The sequence below is a fragment of the Thermobia domestica genome, chromosome 12 (genome assembly GCF_964235325.1).
Source record: "Thermobia domestica chromosome 12, izTheDome1.hap1.1, whole genome shotgun sequence".
Taxonomy (NCBI): Eukaryota; Metazoa; Arthropoda; class Insecta; order Zygentoma; family Lepismatidae; genus Thermobia; species Thermobia domestica.
Window position 1 is genome coordinate 23,211,438 of NC_137465.1, and position 21,390 is coordinate 23,232,827.

Below are 21,390 nucleotides of genomic sequence, written 5' to 3' on the forward strand. Positions count from 1 at the left end.
AAGAATATGAAAGAAGATAGAGATGTGATTTCTTCTCTGGTTGTTATGCGATGATATTTTGTTGTTGATGATGTGACTTAGTTGTCATAGCAACGAAAAATAAATAATATATAACCGAGAGTCCATTTCGTGTAATCTATATGTACAACTTTTAAGGAGTGTACTTTTTAATTTGTTACGTGCTACAAAAAATCTAATATCTAGATGCAGTGTGTAAAATGTTTTTTGATGAATCAGTAGCCTTGTTAATATAAATGTACAAATTGAGGACCTTTGAGTTTCGTTGACGAAAGAAAGCGATCGTTACTGGAATTGGTCACTTGTAGTCAACGACTTCCGGTACGCGATATCTAATGCAGTTTCCAGAGGGTGAGGTGTTTCTAGCTTTTGCACACTTGCAAGGTATAGGTTTATATTAATTAATTCCGGCTGACGAAAAAAAGCGATCGGTGCCTGAGCTGCTTACTTCCGGGTAACTACTTCCAGTACACAGAACCTAACACATTTTCCAGAGGTAAGGTATTCCCAAAGAATGCACACGTAAAACATAATTATTAATCAATTTATCTTGACGAAAGAAAGCGATCGATATCGAAATAGTTTACTTCTGGTCGGGTACCAATACTTCCGGTACATGGCACCGAATACAGTTACCAGGATATTGGGATTTCTAGCGTTTGTGTTTGGAACGTATATATCAATCGACTCGTGTTGACGAACAAAAGCATTCAGTACCTGTATTACTCACTTCCGGCCAACTACTTCCCATACACAACGCCTAATACATTTTCCGGGGCTGAGGTATTTCAAACGACTGCACACATGCAACATCTATATCAATCACCTTGTCTTGACGAAGGAAAACAATCAGTATTGAAATTGGTCACTTCCGGTCAGCCAGTTCCAGTACATGCTACGTAATACAGGTTACATCCAGGGGTGCCAATGGTGTGGAGTTTCATGCGTTTGCACACATGCAGTATACACAGTAAAAAATGGTTGTGTTATTTCATCTGAAATTTAACACAGGGCAGTGGTTTCAGCATGACTACCACTATATGGTGTTAATTGAACAAAGACCCTGTGGTGTTAGCGTTTAGCACAGGTGGTGTGTTACGTTTTTAACACACAACCGGTGTTGAGCGGTGTTAAATTCTGGTCTGTGTTAGTATTTTCGGTGAAGATTCGATACCATGTCAGGGTCGGTAGTGTGGGGAAAAGAGTTGAGTGTTACTTGTGGCGGTGTTGCACCAACACGATGAAAGTGACACTGTGTAGTGTGTAATTATTTTGTGTTAATACTACACCATGTCAAGTATTAATATAACACAATCACTGTGTTATTTTAACATAATTTTCTTATTATTTCAACACACAATCTGTGTCATAATTCAAGGTCAAAGTCGTGTAAGTAACACTGTTTTAGGTCAAACTACCACATTAACACCATTTATGGTGTTAGTTCGACTCCAATTCTGTGTTACTACGACACCTATTTCAGTACTGAAATAACTCCGTGTGCGGTGTTCATGGAACCATTTTTCTGTGTTGGAAAAGCTTGTGGTGTTCATGCTAACGATTACTGAAGATTCTACTTTTAAAATAAGAATAGTAAACTACAGAACACTTCATTTAGAAAATCTTCATAAACTTTTTTGTCGTCCTACCAAACACTTATTTGAAGCCTTTTTTGATCGTTAGAAACACAACCTTCACCAACAACTTGTTCAAGAATGATAGGAAACTCTTACCTATACCCTTACAGTATGCTTGCCTCTTAATCGTGTTTTTATTGGTTTTCCGCCATGTTTGGAAGACAGTTCTCAGTGTTGACTGTTGAGCTCTAGTGCAGTGTAGAAGTGACACAGTAACACTGTGTTGTTTGTTGCTGTTGACATATTTTTTCAGAAACATTATGTAAAACAATTGAGAACACATCGCGCTAGTTTGACGTTGGTATTTTGCGAATACCTTGATTTGTTTAAGCATTTCTTTGTACTGTGTTTGACTGTAGCTTCAGTACATACGCCTTTATAATCAGATGACCATTGGCAATCACACAGAAAACTACACCGAAGATTCTACATTTGTGTTAATTTAACATACATGCTATGTGTCATTTCAATACTGGCATTTGGCACACAACTCCAAATGCAGAGTGAGTTGTCCTAACTAACTCTTTGTCATATATTTAAACACACGTAGGCATGACGTTGAAATAACACAACAATATTTTACAGCATATATATATATATATATATATATATATATATATATATATATATATATATATGGAACCTAAAGATGTGCACATACTTTGGGAGGTGATTCGTAACATCAAAATAAGACGTAAAGACCTCTTACATGTAGTCCAATTCTACGTCATGTACGCCGTGTAAATCTTTCTATTCCGTTCCAATTATCAGGATTCGAGTTTCGATTCCAATTTGGCAGTCCTGTCACTTTTACACGACGTGGAATTCGAAAACATGCAACAGGACTATTCTCTTCATTTGATGTCACAAATCACCCTATATATATAATGTCACAATTTCAGGTTCACCCTATATATATATATAGGGTGTGTGTGTGTATGTATGTATGTATGTATGTATCTATGTATGTCAACCCGCCTTGACGAACGAAAGCGGTCGGCACCGGAAGATGTCTATTCCGGCCAACTACTTCCCGTATAGGGATGGGCATGAGCGAGTTCGAGCGAGTTTCTTTAAAACTCGACTCGACTCCAAGCAAACATCTTTGAGTTCGACTCGAGAACTCGGCTCGAGAAATTTTCCCAACTCGACTCGAATTCGGATCGAGTTTCGAGTCAAGTCGAGCCAAAATGAGCCAATTTGAGCTAAATCCTTTTTTGTGGTTCCATATACTACTCTATTCAAGTATCCTACATAGACAATATAATTATCAATGATATTACTACTACTACTATAGCTAATTATTATTATTATATCACCGTGTATAAACATGAAATATAGGCGGTTTGAATCTGAATATTAAGAATTAGTTGCCTGTCGAACTCGGTCGTCGAAAAATCTTCAGGAGGTAAGGAAATCTGCCACAAGGTTCTGGGTTTGAGTTCAGAAGGAGCAAGTATTCGAGCTCGAACCCAAAAATTGTTAAAAGTTATAGGATTCCGGCAAACATGTTCAAAACTGCTCGACTCGGGATTAGGGCTGTCAACGACTCAACCGGCTTAGCTCACAGCTCATTCACTATGGAGCCAAACCGAGAAGTGAGCCGAGACAACAGATCACCCAACCGAGCCACATCAAGCCGAACCGAAGCGAGCTGATTGCCCACCCCAACCGAGCTGGTTCGAGCCATCGGCTCAGTTGAGCTGACTTGAACCAAGCCGATGGACTCGTTTTAACGGAGCTAGCTCGAGCCACTGGCTACAACTGAGCCGAGTCGATGACTCGTCCCTACCGAGCAGGCTCAAGTCATCTTCTTAATTGATACCAGTCGATGGGTCATACTAACCAAGCCAGCTCAAGGTGTTCGCTCAGTTGAACCAAGCCGAGCCGGTTGACATCACTATCCCGGTTGGGCTTCTGTTTGTCTAAAAAAATTGAACCATGCAGTTCCCAACCTTGATGGTCAACTATAATTTATACTTATATTGGTGCTCACGGCGTCATTATCTTGTTCCACCACCGACGAATTTCGAGGTTGTTTGATTTACACCGTTTTATGCGCTTAATTCCACGTTTAGTGCATCATGGGAAGTGGGTCAATATTGGACTCCAAAGTGGGACGAAAATGAACAACTGTTCCGCAACTAAGAATTTCGAGATGGTTACTTTTGCATCATTTTGTGCATGTTTTGTGCCGTTTTGTGCGCCTATTTCTACGTTTCGTGCGTCATCGGAAGTGGGTCAAAATGGTCTTCCAAGATGAGTCGAAAATGACCAAGATCCTATCGAATTTCGAGGTCATTAGTTTCACATCACTCAATGCCTGTTTTGTACTCTTTCGTGCCACTATTTCCGTGATTTGTGCATCACCAGAAGTGGGTCAAAATGGAATTTCAAGGTGTGACGAAAATGACACACTGTTCCTCCACTATCGAATTACTCCGTCGTTTGTTTCCATTCTTTAGTGATTATGTTTTTTATGTTTTCTGCGCCTATTTCCTCATCTTGTGCGTCACCAGAAGTGGGTTAAATGGGATTTCAAAGTGGGAGGTAAGTGACCCACTGTTCCCACAATATCGAATTTTGAGGACGTTTTATTCACATCGTTTAGTGTGTGTTTTGAACCGTTCTGTCCCCCTATTTACACGTTTTGAGCATCACCGGAAGTGTTTCAAAATGGTCCGTCAAGGTGCGAGGGAAAAGAGCCACTGTTTCCCCACTATCGAATTTGAAGGGTGTTTCTTTCGCGTCGCATCGTATAGTGCCTGTTTTGTACCGTTTTGTGCGTCAACGAAAATGGGTCAAAATGGCCTACAAGTATAGCAGAATAAGATAATGCTGTTCCGTCACCATCTGATGCCGAAGTCGTTTCCTTCACATTGTTTTGTGCGTGATTTGTGTCGCTTTGTGCTATAGAAGAAGAGGGTCATAATGGATCTTGAAAGTGGAATGAAAATGTCTTTTTCTTCCATATTTGTAGGCAGTCTTTGACCCCTTCATTTTGCGCAGTATATGTGAAAATATGTGCAGAAACGGTACAAAACAGGCACTAAACGATGCGAAAGTAACGACCTAGAAGTTCTATACTGGTGGGACAGTGGGTCATTTTCTTTCCACATTGAAGGTCCATTTTGACCCACCAAGACGAGATGCACTAAAAGTACCCCTCGAGATGCACTAAAAGTACGAGACAAGATGCAACATTGTTGTGAGCACGACCAAAAGTATTTCACATTACTGCTTACATTCCTCACGGCTTTCGCTTTCCAGTAAAATCAGAACATGATTTCAAAACGAGTTAATACGAGCTAAACGAGGGAGCTATTTATCAAACTCGGCTCGGCATGAAACTCGACTTCAATTTAGGGAGCTAAAAGTAAACAGAACGTGTCCTAGCATTTTTTTTTAAATCTCTTTTATGGGAAAGGGTACTTTCTACGTATGGGAAATTTGGTAGTGGGTTGATTTGTAAAAATAATCGAAAACAATCGATATTTATTTGAGAAACAAAATACATTATATATCCACTGGTTTCTATTATAATAATTACTGAAGCTTGTGTTTAGCATTCAGAACACAAGGTAATCAAGCCATATAGCTGTAAGAAAAATAGACATAAAAGCTTAATTAAGTAACACGGCTATATAATCTACCTCAACAGGAAAAGTGTTTTCTTGAGTATGTGTGTTACTGAAATGAAATTAATTAGCTACACCGCAGATCACAGACATGATGGGTATTCTGCCCGAAGGTCTCTGAGCAAGGTGAACCCATGGTTGTTTGCCATTGTCTTGCATGGGATGATGGACGGAACTACTGCAGTTTAATGTGGGATCTGAACCACTTGTCCCGACCGGGAGTCGAACCCGGGACGCCCTGATTACAAGGCAACGAGCGTAACTACTCATATCCATCGGGAATACTTACAAAATACGAGGCACAACTAAAAGAGTACTGTACAGCATTACAGAAGCGCCTGAAATGCATGGCAAAAGAACGAGAGGATAGGGGGTGGGTGAGTATGAGAGACAATTAATGATCGTTGGCCCATTGTAGTGTCATAATTGTTGGCCAGTAATAGCCTAGAAGCTATGAGTTAGAACGTAAAGAGAACGATACAGCAAGGTTTTTGGCAAAACAACGGAAAAATAAGGGTGGGTGGAAGTGAAGGAAAAATTATCATTATGCGATAAATAATCATCATGCGATAATAACAAATAAAAGCAAAGATTCTGACATGCCGTACAATCGTTAAATAGCTGCACAGTAGGACCAAAACTATATTTTAAAAAAGGAAAAAAACACTGGATAATTCTGCGTTTAATTATATAAAAAAAAAGATTATGCCGAGTAGTCAGTTGTGATTGAAAATTGAAAAGAATATTTAGGAAATAATAGAATAAAATAATGTTATATAGTATAAAGGAACATTTTTATTGCACCATCTGTACACTGAAATACTCATATTACATCATATTCTCATGCAGGAGACCAAAAAACACATAATATGTTTCACAATATTTGGATCACATGAACATAAAAAGTATTGTTACAAAAAAAAAAACAAAAAAAACGCTAAACTTGTTCCTCTAAAGAACTGCATTGCTTTCAATATGGTGTATTCATAAGATAACGTTTGTGATTACAAAACATAAAACTATGATTAAAAGAACTGAACATTTATCTCAAAGTAAGTATTGCTTCCAAGAATTCGGAGAAGTATAAATCTATATCGTACTCATCAATTTACAGGATCAACGCTTTAAGTAAAAGAATATTTATTTTCACTAACCTTTTCTGCTGCATTCACAACCATCCGCAGGTGTCGTTTGAGTCAAGTGCAAACGAACTTCTCAATATTGATTTGTTGTTTTAGAAAATGCTCCTAATTTTACACATACTTGAAATCAAATTTGCCTAGAAACGTCACCTAAGGGTGACTGTGTGTAAATCCTGCAGAAATTTTAACGAAAACAAATATTCCTTTACTTAGTCCAGTAAAAATTTTCAATTGGTTTTTTGGTCAGTTTCTCATAAACGAAAGCAGATAATAAACTGTAGATTAACATGATCGTAGTAGTAGACCAGACGAAACTTGTTTGAATCATCTTCAGTGTTGCCATCTTTGGAATTCGCAGTGTTGCCAGAATGCTAAAATCACAAAAATCTCGGTTAAGACAGACAATCTTGGATAGAACAATGAACACAATAGCATTTAGTGACAAATTATATTGACTTCCAACGCTGTGAATTACTTTTTAAATATTTTTTTTTCATTTGCAATAAACATAATTGTGTTTTTTCGTGTCATTCTGTATTATTTTGCTTACTACAAAAGAAATAAAAATATATAAAAAGTGTTTCCAGCGTTGGAATCAATATAATTTGCCATTAAATGCCATTGAATTCATTGTTCTATCTGCTGTCTTAACAGAAATTTTTCAGATTTAAATATTCTAAAAACACCGCAAATTTATAAAGATGGCAACATTGAAGATGATTTAAACTAGTTGCGTTTGGTAAGTTACATTTCATTCTCTGCTTTCGTTAATGAAAAACTGACAAAATAACCAAAGGTCCAGTCCACTCTTAAGGCGTGGATCGTGTAAACTGGTGAGTAGGATGTTAACTCACGCAGCATGTGCAATATCTTGATGGTCAAGTCATATTTAAGAATATTTGATTTTTTTAATGATTTTGATGAAAATTAATTGACTTCTCCATATCGGTGGAAACTCGTTCAAAAATAAGCAAGAAATGAATACAACAAATGCACTCAAACTAATACTTACATGCTGCAGAAAAAGATTTAAGAAAAAAAAATCCGAACTAATCCTTGGACCCTCTAGGAAATAGGACAATAATAGCACTCACAAATAGAATCAGTTATCTCTTTGTGAGTGTTATTATCGTGGTATTTTCTTAGGGGGGTCAAGGATTAGTTCGGAAATTTTTCATCTTTTTTTGCAGCATGTTTTAAATGTAAGTACTTCTTAAACTTTTTGAAAGCATTTTGCCCTTCATCCTGATTACAGAATATTTGGTTTAGAATCTTAAAATTACTGCTGAAGTGAAGTGATTTCTGCTTGTCCTACTACTATTACTAAAAATTACCATCGTGCGAATTATTTCTTTATTCCTAAAAATAGACACTGATATATTTGAACGCTTGAAAGCAGTACTTATGTTACTATCGTCACTACTGTAGAACAAATTGGGGTTATGCACAAACTTACACCACATCAATATATATATACTTCGTGATACTACAGATATAGCTGATCTGCTTATTTCTCGTTATTTTTAGCAATCAAAAAAAGGTTTCCATATTACAATATGGGATACAAACAAAAGATTTATTACAAACTGGAATAGGTAACTTGACACATTTTTTATACAGATCTGAAGAGTAAATAACAATTTGTCTTATCTTAGTTGAGTTTACCTTGAAGATACCTAGCTTGCTACTTTTCAAAGGCAATGTGTAAAAATCTGTCTTCTCAAGAAGAACATCACATTCAAGAGTAAAAAGCGGAGAGTTGGAAATATCAGAAATACTTTTTACTATTACAATGTCATTATTTTTCAGCATGAAACATGAATCTGCAGAATTTACGCTAACGACACACTGACTGTTATTTGGAAATGGTATGGACTGAATTCTGCCATTCGATGTGCGTATTACAAGCTCATTTACTTTCAATGTACCTTCACAGTGGTCAGTTTTATGTAACCGTTTAGCAACCTGTTGTAAAGGTTTATTTCCTGAGCGAACCAACCGTTTTAGTTTTGCCATAAGATTCAGTTTTTAATTGAGATTTCTCAACAGTGCACAAATTATTCATTATAGAAAGCACATTCTCAGCCGTAGCAAGGGTGTCCAAACTTCGTCCAAACAGGTACATACTCGGGACTACAATTTTATGTAATGCCCAACCAAAAAGGGGGAGGGGGTTCTGATGATACGAATACTGCTTTAAAAATAACGGGAACATTAGCTGCTCAAAATCGTGTTCAAGAAACTAACCTCGAACTATATCCAGTACGTGTAATCCTTTGAGGGCTAGTTTATTGTTCTTCCCCGTCCAGTTGTATCGTAGAGCCAGTGTATTGGTGAAAATTCTGGCAAGAATTCTTCTTGTAATATATTGAACTTTAGTCCCTCCTACAAGACTCAACGTTACCTCCTGAAATTGGTAAAATATCGAAATTACACACGGAATCCATAGTGATAGGAAAGGTAATAATTTTTAAAAATAATGAAAAAATATTAATTTATAATTGAATATTGTGACTAAAATAAGTACATATCATACAGAAATATTTAATCATACTAGCGTAAAATGAATTAACACAATTGGAGGTTACTAAAGTAATTTAGGAGTTGGGTGGAAAAATGACCAGAGTCCCATAATAACTCTGTTGAACTCGGGTCATTTTTACATCAAATTCCTCAATTGTACACATTACTACAGACCATTGTATCATTTCTAAATAAAACTACAGATTGCTGCTCAAGACGCATATACAGTAATAATTGTCCTCATATTATTTCACTTAAGGCTCAGGTCAAAACAAAGTAGAGACAAGGATATTAAAGCTAATGGCCCTGGCATTACAAAGGTACACATAGTGACATTCTCATGGCGGACCTTAAAACGGAGAAAATTTCATTCAGGATGGCTGGCCGCTGCACGAAATTTCCTTTGGCAAGACATTGTGACTGTTTTCCCTGCTTTTTTCAGTACTGCTAAGGAAATGTCGAGATACTGCCATGCAGAACAGGGTCGATGCTTTTCCCCATTCTTGCCCCTCTCCTATTCCGGCCTGAAGAACACCAAATTCACTTTCCCCAGTTCTTTGGATCATGATATATACATCGACATTTTAAGATTAGCGATGACCATATTGGAAAAAGGCGAATCTTACGGGTTGAGCTGTAACTGACAAGTGGCTAACAACTAGACAGAAAAAAAAAGTGTGCATCATAAATTCCCACTGGGAGAGGCTGTTTCATATTGTTGGCACATGGTTTACCGTTTTGAAAACTTGGCCACCATATAGAAAATATATTTAATGCATTCTAGTATCACATTTGTTGAAACTTATAAAACCTCAATTCATACAATCATATACCAAATTTGCATATAGAAGACTTTCGTGTATTATAAAGCAGTGTACTTCTGACAACCGACGTAACTTCACAAAATGGCGACTCCCGACGTAATTCGAGAACTTCAAGAATGCCAACAAGCCATTTAATTATCCCTGGGGATCCATAAATCAAAATATATCAATTGACACTCGGTAAAATGTTGTACCCCCTAAGCTTCCCATTAGTCGATTTCGCAGCTAAATTAATATATAAATATGTTTAACCCTACAATCACACCGTGGGGTCACCGGCGACCCCAGTGCATATAAAGTGCGTTCTGCGCCAGCGCCTTTGTGAGAGGGAAACACAATACTTCGTCTAGCTTCAGTTCGGAGCATGCTGTGGACACTGCAAGTTGCATTGTTGTGTTGGTGCGGAAAATTCTGTGTTATTTTGAGTGCTCGGGTCATATATGACCCCACGGTGTGATTAATGAAACATAGTTTCTTTTGAATAGCCATATAACAAATCATTTTCTAGTGGGCGATTTTATTTTACGAATGGCGGCATCAAGGAAGTTTTCTAACCAGGAAGATATTGTACGCATTTTAGAAGAATCAGATGATGATCTGTCCGATGCTGATGGACTGTTAAGTGAAAATGAGGATAATGAGGAGCAGGATGATCAATCGGAGGATGAATTTGAAGCTGATGTTGATAACGATGATGTTGCCGACTTGTTACAACGTAAAGTCATTTATGGGAAGAATGGCAGTAAGTGGTACACTAAACCCTTCCACCAAAAATTCACTAGAACGTTGAGAAAAACATTGTTATTCATCTCCCAGGGCCCAAGAAGGAAGCGAAACAAAGAACCGATGCAAAAGACATTTGGCTACTGTTTTTTTTTTTTCAGATGGCATTTTGATCACAATTCTGATTTTTATGAATGAAGAAATAGAAAGACAAAAGTGTGTCTTCAAATCAGATCAGAGTTATCTATCCCCCACTGACAAAATTCAATTGTGTGCCTTATTTGGTTTGCTTTATCTAGCCGGTGTTCTAAAAAATTCTCACCTGACAGTAAGTGATATGTGGTCTGAAGCGTTTGGTCCATCTGCATTTAGGAGCACTATGTCAAGAAATAGATTTGAATTTATCATGTCAACATATATAAACTGTGATACGTGAAATGTATAAGATTATATAACCTAATAAACCTAAGCTAACCTCACCTCATTTAACCTTACTTAACCTAATCTAATACACGTAGATATAATCTTACATATATACACATATATACATAACCTACATAAACATATATAATCTAACAAACCACACATTATCTACCCTAAGTTAACCTAACCTACTATTATCTAATCTAACATAATATAACCGTATCTAGTCTAATAAAACGACTCTCCAGACTGGGGTCGTATATGACCCCACGGTGTGATACATGTCCTAATAAAAGCACGGTGTGGTTGTAGGGTTAAAACGTAAGAGAAAGCAAAAGACACTAGCTCAACCTAAAACATAATTGTATTAATGCAATATATCTATTTGTAGCATACAGGGTGTTAGATTGATGCGTACAAAAAATTTAAGGGTAGATACCTGATGTCAAACTAAGAAAAAAAAAAGTCATCTTGAATTTTAGCCAAAAGTTCATAGTTTCGGAGATATAAAGTGCTGAAAGTGCGGGAAAATGGATTTCAGAGGCCTATTGCTTCAAAACTATCAAACGTAGAGAGTTTAGCGTAACATCTTACAAAGGAAGTAACGTGTCTATTTACAAATGCAGGTTTCAAAAGCCTGTAATGGGTGCAAAAGGAATTAGCGAAATATCCCCTTCGGACGCATTGCAGAGTTTTGAAACATGCAATTTTAAACATAACAGGTAAGACTTACTTTGTGAGATATTAAACTGAACTCTCTACGTTGGATAGTTTTGAAGCTATAGGCCTGTGAAATACATTTTCCCATGCTTTCAGCACTCTATATCTTTGGATGTATGGATTTTTTGTACGCATTAATCCGACACCCTGTACATAAGATAGTATGACATATGACAGGTACTCGATAAATACTTTTCCATTTTGAATGAATATCTAGCCATGATTTTATTCTCATTATCAAATATCAAATATTAAGGCATAAAGAGGTATCAATAGAACAAATTAAGACAAGTATATATATATATATATATATATATATATATATATATATATATATATATATATATATATATATATATATATATATACGTATATCAGTGGAAAACTTGGTAGACTCTGCTGTATTCTGGCTTTTTTTAAAATATTATTTTGTAGAGCATTAAATTTCCTATAAATTGAAGAAAGTTGCAATTCTCTATAAAAAAAAAAAAAAAAAACTGGTTCGCGGATTGATGAGGTCGGACGACGTTCACCAAAGATTGCGTAACTTATTATTGATATTTTTTTTAACTAGCATTTTTTTTACAATATCATATCGTACTTTGTCCAACACATTAATGACAGGACACTATAACGTTTTTTGTGAAGACTTTCAGTTTCAATTTTCGAGTTTCAAGTTATTAATAAAGATTTAGGATGAAAACCTACTGTTTAAAAATTATATATATATATATATAGGGGGGGAGGTAAGGGTTTGAGATTCTTTTAAAAAGGAAGGAAAATATTAACATATGTCACATGGCGTTTTGTAGTTATGCCTCTTTTAATATTATGTTCACATTACAATAAATAATTAGTAGCATAAATAGAGAACTAGGTCCAATATCTCGGTAATTAGGCATGTCTACTAATATACCTATTCAAAGTTGTTCACCTAAAAGGGAAACATTATAGAAATTTAAATAATAATAATAAAATTAAGTTTGCTGAAGGCTAGTTTAAAATAATTCCAATTTCCCAAGTGGTGCATTTGGTAAATATTACGAAATTTTATACCTGTTGCAAATCATTACTTCAGAAAACTGAAATTTTCTTGAATTTTTTTTTAAATTTAACTAAAGTCTACCAAAAAGTTCAATAATATTTTTGCTTTCCCATCATAGTTTTTCCGAAAAACAATGCCCAAAGGACAACAGGGTTTCCAAGGTTCCCAACGAGGACATTAATTCAACTCCGCAGTATAGCTTCTAATGCTATTCTCACCGTGTGTACCGAAAGCAGTGATGATTTCAGGGGTGGTCTGGGGAAAATTCCCCCCGGAATTACAAGATTCCCCTCCGGGTGCTTGAAATCTTGGTGGAAAGTTCTTAAAACAGCTATTGTTTGAACGTCTTTCCCTCCCTGGGCATTGAAATTCTACCTCTGCGAAAATACTCTGAAATCATCACTGACCAAAAGTCACGTTGTTTCCAAATTGTCCCACTGACAAAGTTACTTTCTCTAAGCTATATTGGGTACGATAATGACATTCTGCCTATCTACCAGCCAGAGAGGAAAATGTTAGGCCATCCCTTGTATGTAGGAATGGGAAGTTCTGTAGCTGAATAATCAATGAAGTACAAGCTTACCAAATCCTTTGCATGATCTTTATCTGCTTGAATCCAATCTTCGAGCCTGGCAACGTCCTCAACAGTCGAACACGGTAGTGTCAACTCAGGTGGTATAGTGGGGAGTGGTACATCCTTGCGGAAATGGGCAACGATAGCCTTCTGAGTTTCTTGTATATCCAAAAGTGTTGTCTCTATACGGGCAAGATGTCTTGCTAGTGTATCAAAACCTGCAAATAAGGTGTAGATTATTTATTTATAGTAACGTGGAAATAATCAGTCTAGAGACGGCTATGAAGCGTAAAGAAGTAACCCATGTTTTAAAATTCAGCTTACTGACAGAGTTTTTTTCAGAGACATAGCAAACAAATTCTTCAGTAGTATCTGAAATCTTCGATTGTATGTTAAATTTAACAAACTGGTTCATTTGTTTAATTTTTATTCACATTCATTCTATTGTTTGTTACTTTTAGAAGGAAAGAAGAAACACAAATCCTCGACATTTAATTTTAAATCCACTTTAACCTGGTAAACTTTTATTTATATATTCTTGTAGGAAAACATAGTATTAAAGTCATTATAGCCCTTCATGCTTCCGAGGCAACGAATAATAAAAGAAGGTGCTCTAAAAATAAATATTTAAGAATCCAAATTAGACTTTTCTGATTTATTGCGACATCTACCGTTCAAAGAACCAGAATACTAGTAATAAAAATAGAGGTGGATCTCGATTATTGAAAATATTGCAATGAGAGTTCCTAAGGAAATGATAATCATTAAGAATTCCCTGCCATCTCATGAAAACTTAGTCATTTACAGAAACACCGTTTACTTAATAATATTAAGTGGTGCTTACAAGTTATTCAACAGTACTCACTATCATTATGTGTAGAGACTTTGGTTCCACGTCCGTCTGGGATCGCTGACGCCTGTACATATCCGCTCTCCTCGTTTTTGTCTCGAGGGCGATTTGGATACTTCGAGATTCCTTCCCAACATAAATCGTCTATAAATTCATCAGCCTTATTGTTTTAATCACTACACCATTGTATCTTTCGTTTCTTTCGCCTCTGTGGTCGATCTGCTGAAGTACCTGGATCGGTATAGATATCTGACTCTGCTTCTGCTTCTTTGAGTTTTTGCCTGGCTATGAGAATGTCATCTGAAAGACAATTAGTACATATGTGTTATAAGGTATTGAAATTTAAGGGCAATGGTATTATTATTAATAATAATAATCATAATGATTTTTACAAAAAATATATATATTATAAATAATAAATAAAAATATAACTGTGTTTTGGTGTCTGAATGATGTTCACTTTCCTTAAGATTATGGACTGCAAATGTATCATCAACTGGTGGTAACGAACCTACTGCGCCCGTGTGGGCTTGCCATCAACGGTCACTGACACATTTACCAAGCCAATCATCTACGGAAAATAGAATTCAAATTTTGTCCCAATAAGAAGATTCCAGAGCCTCTTCCATCTCAACTCACAGTCCGGTATCCAGGCCTGTAGGTCATCATCCGCATCCCATCGTGAGATAGGTTGCGAAACACAAACTACCGACACAGTACATCGACGTAAGAGTAGAGCTGGCAATGAGCACCATGGAGATCCCAATTTTGCCTGTAATGGCCCTACCAAAATAAACATTAAAAAAAAATCTTATAAGAATTCCAAACAGAATTTAGTAGCGCAACGGAAATAAATTTAAAAAAAAATCCAAACTGAGATCTCGATCAAACTGGTAGAAAAGAAATGAATATCTGCAGGCTCGGTTGTCTCAATCCCCGGTCACATTAAGGAAAAGCCTCTTTTCTTCGATTCACAGCAATTGACTTTCAATTTACCAGTAAAAGAATTGTGTACGTATTGCTCTGTACCTTGTATTCACATAGGCCCTACTATTAAAATATAACTGTACCCAATTTTTACTACTTAAAACTAAATGATACGTTCTTGAGGAAGAAAGATATTCCTTCACGGCTAATAAACCTTTTATTTAACATCATTCAGTGAAACAGATTGACAGGAAGTTCCATAAAAAAAAAAAATCACATTTTCTTGAACTGATATACCCATCTCAACCAAAATAACATTAAAATTTTCTAATTTTCAAAGTCGAAACTTCTATCCAACAGATTTTATTTACATCTCTCTCAGCTTTCAAGCATTTCTCAAATCTGCAGTGTACATTTACACAAAGACGACACAAGACAAAATAATGAAAATTAATAGACACAGCAATTCAAATATACGTCAAACAAATCTGAGGAATATGTTTTCTTACAAGTTTACGTCTGTGGTACGCTAATTTTTTCTTTCTCTGCACTCGGTGCTAAAACATCTGTGCATCATGGTTGTGTCCGGCATAGAGGATTTACGCATTTATTTGCTACCTCACCTTTCAAGCTCGGACCTCACGACATTACAACTCGCACTGGAAGACACTCACAAGAAAATACATAGTAATTAAACCTAACATCCCTAACCTAACTAACTATACTACCTTAACCTAAGAAAACATATGCATAAGGCACTTTTATTAGGCACAAATTACGCTTTTATAGCTACCACAGATCCACAACAACGTATTTGCTATCAGTGAATGTGTCGCTTTAAAATTTTCTCTTTCTAATTAAATACTGAAATATTTACGCAAATAAATATTTAAACTGTATCTGTAAATTATTTCGATGGGTATCCAAAATAAAGTAGCTGAGATCTGAACTGTTGATGATAATTTCCTGTTACCGGTAGCAAACTATGTACCTTTATACTAAACGTTAGCCGTGATTTTGTCAACATCCGTTACGAAAATTAAAACCTTGGAAAGATTAAGCAAAGAAAAAGCACATAGAGCACATAAATAAATAAATAAATAAACAGATAAATAGATAAAAAAATACATAATACTAACTCCTCAAAATTCTCGGTTAAGGGAACGACTAGAACAATGAACTCAACGGCATTTGATGTAAAATTATGTCTTTCAATACTGTGAACTACTTTTCGAAGATTTATTTATTTCATTATAATAACCATAAGTCTACTCTTTTGCTTATTGCTGATGAAATCAAAATCTTCTTGAAAAAGTAGTTCAGCACTGAAAGACATTATAATTTGTCAAGTGCCGTTGAGGTCATTGTCCCGGGCATTCCCTTAACCGAGAATTTTGGGGAATGAATATTAAGGTAACACTGAAATTTCTACGGATGGCTACACTGCAGATGATTTAAAACATTCCTTTATTTCTTTTTTTTAAGCTTTATGATCATTGGAAGTTACATTTCATTATCTGCTTTCATTTATGAGACGACTTCAAATTTACTGCAAGTAGACCACGTGTTTTTTTTTCTTTCTTGCGGGAATTGAATACCCAATAATAATAACCAACACATACACAAAAGCACAAATAAACAGCACATTGTTCAGAAATTGAAACAATCTATTTATTTAAAGTGGTTTTACTGACCAGTATCATACCATATCTTCTTAACTGCAAATAAATTCCATGTTTCTTGCACAGGCTGGCCTTCCCGCAGAGCTCTGTTGTATTTCGATGCTATTTTAAAGGCCGGCCAAAACGTTTCTTTTTTCCGAGGAGTAAGCCATTCTTCCCTCACAATAGCAAGGCTTCCATCACCTTCAAATTCAATTACTCGATACATGGTTCCTAAACGAAAGGAACAAAAGCAGGTAATACTTCACAAACTTGGTTTGGCTATTGTAGCATACGTGGAGATTGCATATCTTTGCGCTATACGTATTATCGGTACCTTATTACGAAAAAGTGGTAACATGATATGTTGGCAAACAACCAACAATGTACTAAGTTATCACCTCGAAGTAAATAAGAAAAAACAATACATATAACACAAGAATATGAAATCTCCATGCATGCAGAAATTAACATTGGAAATAGATCTTCGCACACGCGCATACAACCATCGCTAACGCGCCTGCTCCCTACGGACGCATTCCTTCGCCAATGCTCGGTTTAGATTGCATTCGTGCTCTTTAGTGGCCGCCTAGCACAAGTTGGTTAGTGTCTTTTGCACAATCTTCGTACATGTGCATACCCATCATCGCTGACGCACATGCTCCCTACATACAACCTCCTCGTTGCTGCTCGGGTCCTCCTGCTCCGCTCCTACTCTGACGCGGTTTAGATAGCATTCGTGCTTTTTAGTGGCCACCTAGCACAATTTGGTTTGTGTTTTATGGTAAGTAGTGTTTTTGCAGTTCTTTGGCCATATGTTAGATGTAATTATAAAAAGACCTCCTAAAGTTGATGTGCACCCATTAATACAACTCCTCCCCTAAGAAACGCATTTCAAGGCTGTTACCGTAGCCACTTTGTTCTGATTTTCTGCTATAGTTTACTATGCAAGCTTATTATACTCTATTACATCTTAATGATGCTATACTTTCTACTTCAACATGTCCTATTCATGGATTCTGCTGTTAGTCAACCTTACCGTAAGTTAAAATAGGCTTACTCTATTATACGATGAATTATTCGCTAAAAACATATTTATTCAGAAAATCATTTTCAATTCCTAATAACTGTTTAATATTCCTAAACTAGTTCTAATCTACGCCCTTCCAGCACATAAAGAAGCATGACTATATATTCTTATATATATAATTAACTTAAGTCGTTTTCTGCTTTTAAATTAACAATGTTAAAAACAATATTATTAAAAACTTATTTTCATATCACTAGAACAGATACAATTGTTTTGTTTCCCACGGATGAACTACCCGAATATAAATAATAGTTTACACGACTACTTTTCACAATAAATATTTCTTGAATGTTCTTTTCTACTTAACACATTTGGGATTAATACTGATATGCTCGATAAATGGCTACATAGCCTATACATACCACAAAGCCACTCCAAGTATTGAATGGACATATAGTTGAAAAATTATTTTAATAAAGTTGGATGTGATACATCACTACACATACTATCAATTAATATTTAAAAATACAACAAAATGTAATTAAATGCCTTATAGTTTCCTGTGTATAATAACCAACTGCTTACCGGTTTAAGTCTTCCGCCATATGCGCAAGAGCATACTCAGTACAATGTAATACAATACTCGTTACCAACTATATATAATCGACATCTCTCTATGAAACTACAGCAGATATGGGATCTCCCCGTATGCTAGAACAGCCACATTAGCATCGTATACAATAACCCAAAAGCAAGAAGATGTAACGTCAACATTAATTGCAATCGGTGAAAAATTTCGATTCTGAAATACAAGAAGCTTTGAGGTAACATCTGGAAAATCGAGCATACAGATGCACAACTTTTTTTTTTTTTCACAATCCAATCCTGTGATAAACTTTTTGAATGAATATTTTGATCATAGACAAAGAAATTGACGGCATTAATGGCGTATTGCCGGACCACTTTGAAAACTGAAAAAAAAGCACCAAAATGTAGGGCCTACTGCATTCGGTCATATTTTGTTAGATTACATTAAGTTACGTTAGATGATGTTACTTCACGCTAGGGGCATAAAAGCTACAGTACAAAAATACAAACTAACCTGTGCTAGGTGGCCACTAAAAGAACGAATGGAATCTAACCGAGCCAGCGAAGGAGCGCAGCAGGGGGGCACGAGCGGAGCGAGGGAGTGCGTCCGAAGGGAGCAGAAGCGTCAACGACGGTGGGTATACGCGTAGCGAGGGCAGTGACAACATGTGGGTTTTGGCGATCGTAAAAATTTCAATAGCACTTGTCATTGTTTAATACTTGCAAGCTTCACTTGTTAACACACAATACAGCGTCTGTACACTGTGCAGAAATACATTCCCGTTCAGTTAGAAGTCACTTAACTTCAAAACTGACGCTTGTAGCTAAACTTTTCCAATTTCAAGAAGAAAATCGTGTACAACAGCTTTCTTGTGTTTCCTTTCCTAAAATAAATACTCCGCTAAATAGCCCTCGAAATGCTCTTACTTCTTCTCCAACACCATGACTTTCGCGCTACTATATCATAACAAATGTACCTCTCTGCGAAATAGTCCTTCCACCTCCACATACAGTGCCGCTTACATCATCAAAAACAACCAACAAAAACAACTTTTTTTTTCACTTTTACTATTTCACTTACTCCACTTTCACTCATTCTTCCACACACACAAATAAATTCTTCAACTGACCCGGGTAAATTTCCTAAAATTGGTCCGGCGATACAGCACTTAAGTAAAATTGACTATTTTGGACCGACCTCCAACGAGGCCTGTCAAGCTATTAATCTCCTGCACCGATTATATTTTCCTGCCTACAGTTCACCTCACATACAATCAAAGTGGCTCAGCCTTGCGTGAATTTGCCTCACGAAGTCAACAACAAACTAATCATTCGCGTAAATAATCTTATGTATTTTATAACGATTCAGTAACCTCAATATTAAAAACTGTGGCGGCCAGGTTCTAGATTACCGGTCCCGCTTTCCATTGAGCAGTTATAAAGACAGAAAACAACGTGCCCTGCAGAATTCTAACCCGCCTTCACTCGCTAACGCTCGCTCGGCAATACTGTGTAAATTAAAGGTATAAACTTAAGCACAGAAAGAAACCAACCCAGCTACTAACCTACATGGTGGACCATTAAGCTAGAACTTTCCCAACTGTGTCCTATCTTCATCTCAGCTTAGTTAATATTTTCTCGAACCATGACTGGCCCAATAATTAACCAAATCAGAAAATATGTTTAGTAGCCCTTCCTTGAGAGAAAGCTTACCGCAGGGGGTACATTAAAGTTTTAATCACGTACTTGCACGGGGTACGCCAAGGAAAAGTTTGAGAAACACTGGCATGAACTAATGTTTGTTAAGATTAGTTCCTTAAGTAAATACCCATATTGTATACCTATAGTAAAACATTTTTTATGTCAGGTTTTCCATTCTTCTCTCTCTCTCTCTGACACAAGCTCAGCGAAAGAGTAGTCTCTACCATAACTCTCTACCAATCAAATTTTCCCCCATTCTCTCGTGAAAGAACCTCAATCTCGTGCCACAATAATTTAATTTAATAATTTATTATTATTATATCAACTTTACCGCCACCATAGTCCCTTGCAGTTCCCCGCCAAGAGATCTACTATCCCAGTATTATAATTATAATTGTCTTATATTTACTATATACAATATGTACATATGTATACAATATATACAATATGTGTACTCTCTTATTTATATATAATTATCTAACCTGTGATTTGTTTTGTCTTCAGATTCGCGATTACTGTACACTAAAACCGATTCAGCACGCGGCGTCCAGTACTTCAACCTTCAACTTCGCTGCACGCATTGCATCCCGGGAAGTGACAAAACTAACTTTCAACCCTCTTTGGGCCAACCGCTTGAATTTCAACGAAAACGACGTTACACATGTTACGGAGGACCGACATATGAGCACCGTTGGCAAATCGCGCGTCCAGCCCTTCGTTGCTGTGTTAATTTTAACACGGAACGCCAACATTGTGACAACAAAATAGAACATTGTCTTTCGATGCGTTGCCGAAACAACGATGCACCTACGTTGAACCACAGTTTTGTTTTCGCTTGTTGGCATCGATTGTTGATGGATTGTCGAATTTGCCGTTGGCATTTTGATAGTGGCTTTGCCAACGATGCCTACAAATAGACAACGGTTGGCACACCGTTTGACAACGAAAATGTTACTTGGGAGTACCCAGTTGCTTTAATACTCTGACCAGCTGGTAGCAGTTTTGGATGCACTATGCTGTGACCAGTTCTCCAACACCCAGGAGAACCTTCTTGTAGTGCAGTGCTTATTTCAGCTGTTTAGAAACCGGTTCACGGGATGCTAACCAATGATGACGGCGCCGTGGAGCTTCGTAAAGGACCAGATTTTCATCATATCTCAACACCCTGTCCAGAAATGGATCCTTTTCCAGACGAGACAGCAAGGAAATACAGGTGATTGCTCACTTTGCCTTCTGGCCAGGAATCAAATCACGTGGGATGAATCGACCCAATTTGTAATGCTTTCCAAGTTGGTGAAGGTGCTGCAAAATAGTTTATGTATTCATACTAAATTGTAGTCCCAGTTCCTCACAGGTCTGACAACTA

At 36.6% G+C, this 21,390-nt stretch overlaps 1 protein-coding gene across 2 annotated transcripts; it reads right to left on the reverse strand.

The window, feature by feature from the left end:
- Window positions 1–14,150: 14,150 nt before the first annotated feature.
- Window positions 14,151–20,749, reverse strand: LOC145665687 (uncharacterized). 2 transcript variants are annotated; one of them, XM_081732849.1, is made up of 3 exons: window positions 20,507–20,749; window positions 16,739–16,939; window positions 14,151–14,417 (listed from the first exon to the last, which is right to left on the reverse strand). In XM_081732849.1, the coding sequence occupies exons 2-3, from the start codon at window positions 16,932–16,934 to the stop codon at window positions 14,287–14,289; spliced, it is 327 nt and encodes a 108-aa protein (XP_081588975.1). In that variant the 5' UTR covers window positions 16,935–16,939; window positions 20,507–20,749; the 3' UTR covers window positions 14,151–14,286. The 2 variants fall into 2 exon arrangements, with proteins under 2 accessions (XP_081588975.1, XP_081588976.1); XM_081732850.1 differs by lacking the exon at window positions 20,507–20,749 and having other exon boundaries at window positions 16,739–17,669.
- Window positions 20,750–21,390: the final 641 nt, after the last annotated feature.

Bases quoted from the DNA above. Each gene is read 5' to 3' on its own strand.
- LOC145665687 (XM_081732849.1), bottom strand. From the start codon at position 16,934: ATGTATCGAGTAATTGAATTTGAAGGTGATGGAAGCCTTGCTATTGTG. The intron at 14,418-16,738 runs GTCAGTAAAACC...ATTGTCTTTCAG, and splicing joins GAAGATATGGTATGATACTG to ATGACATTCTCATAGCCAGG.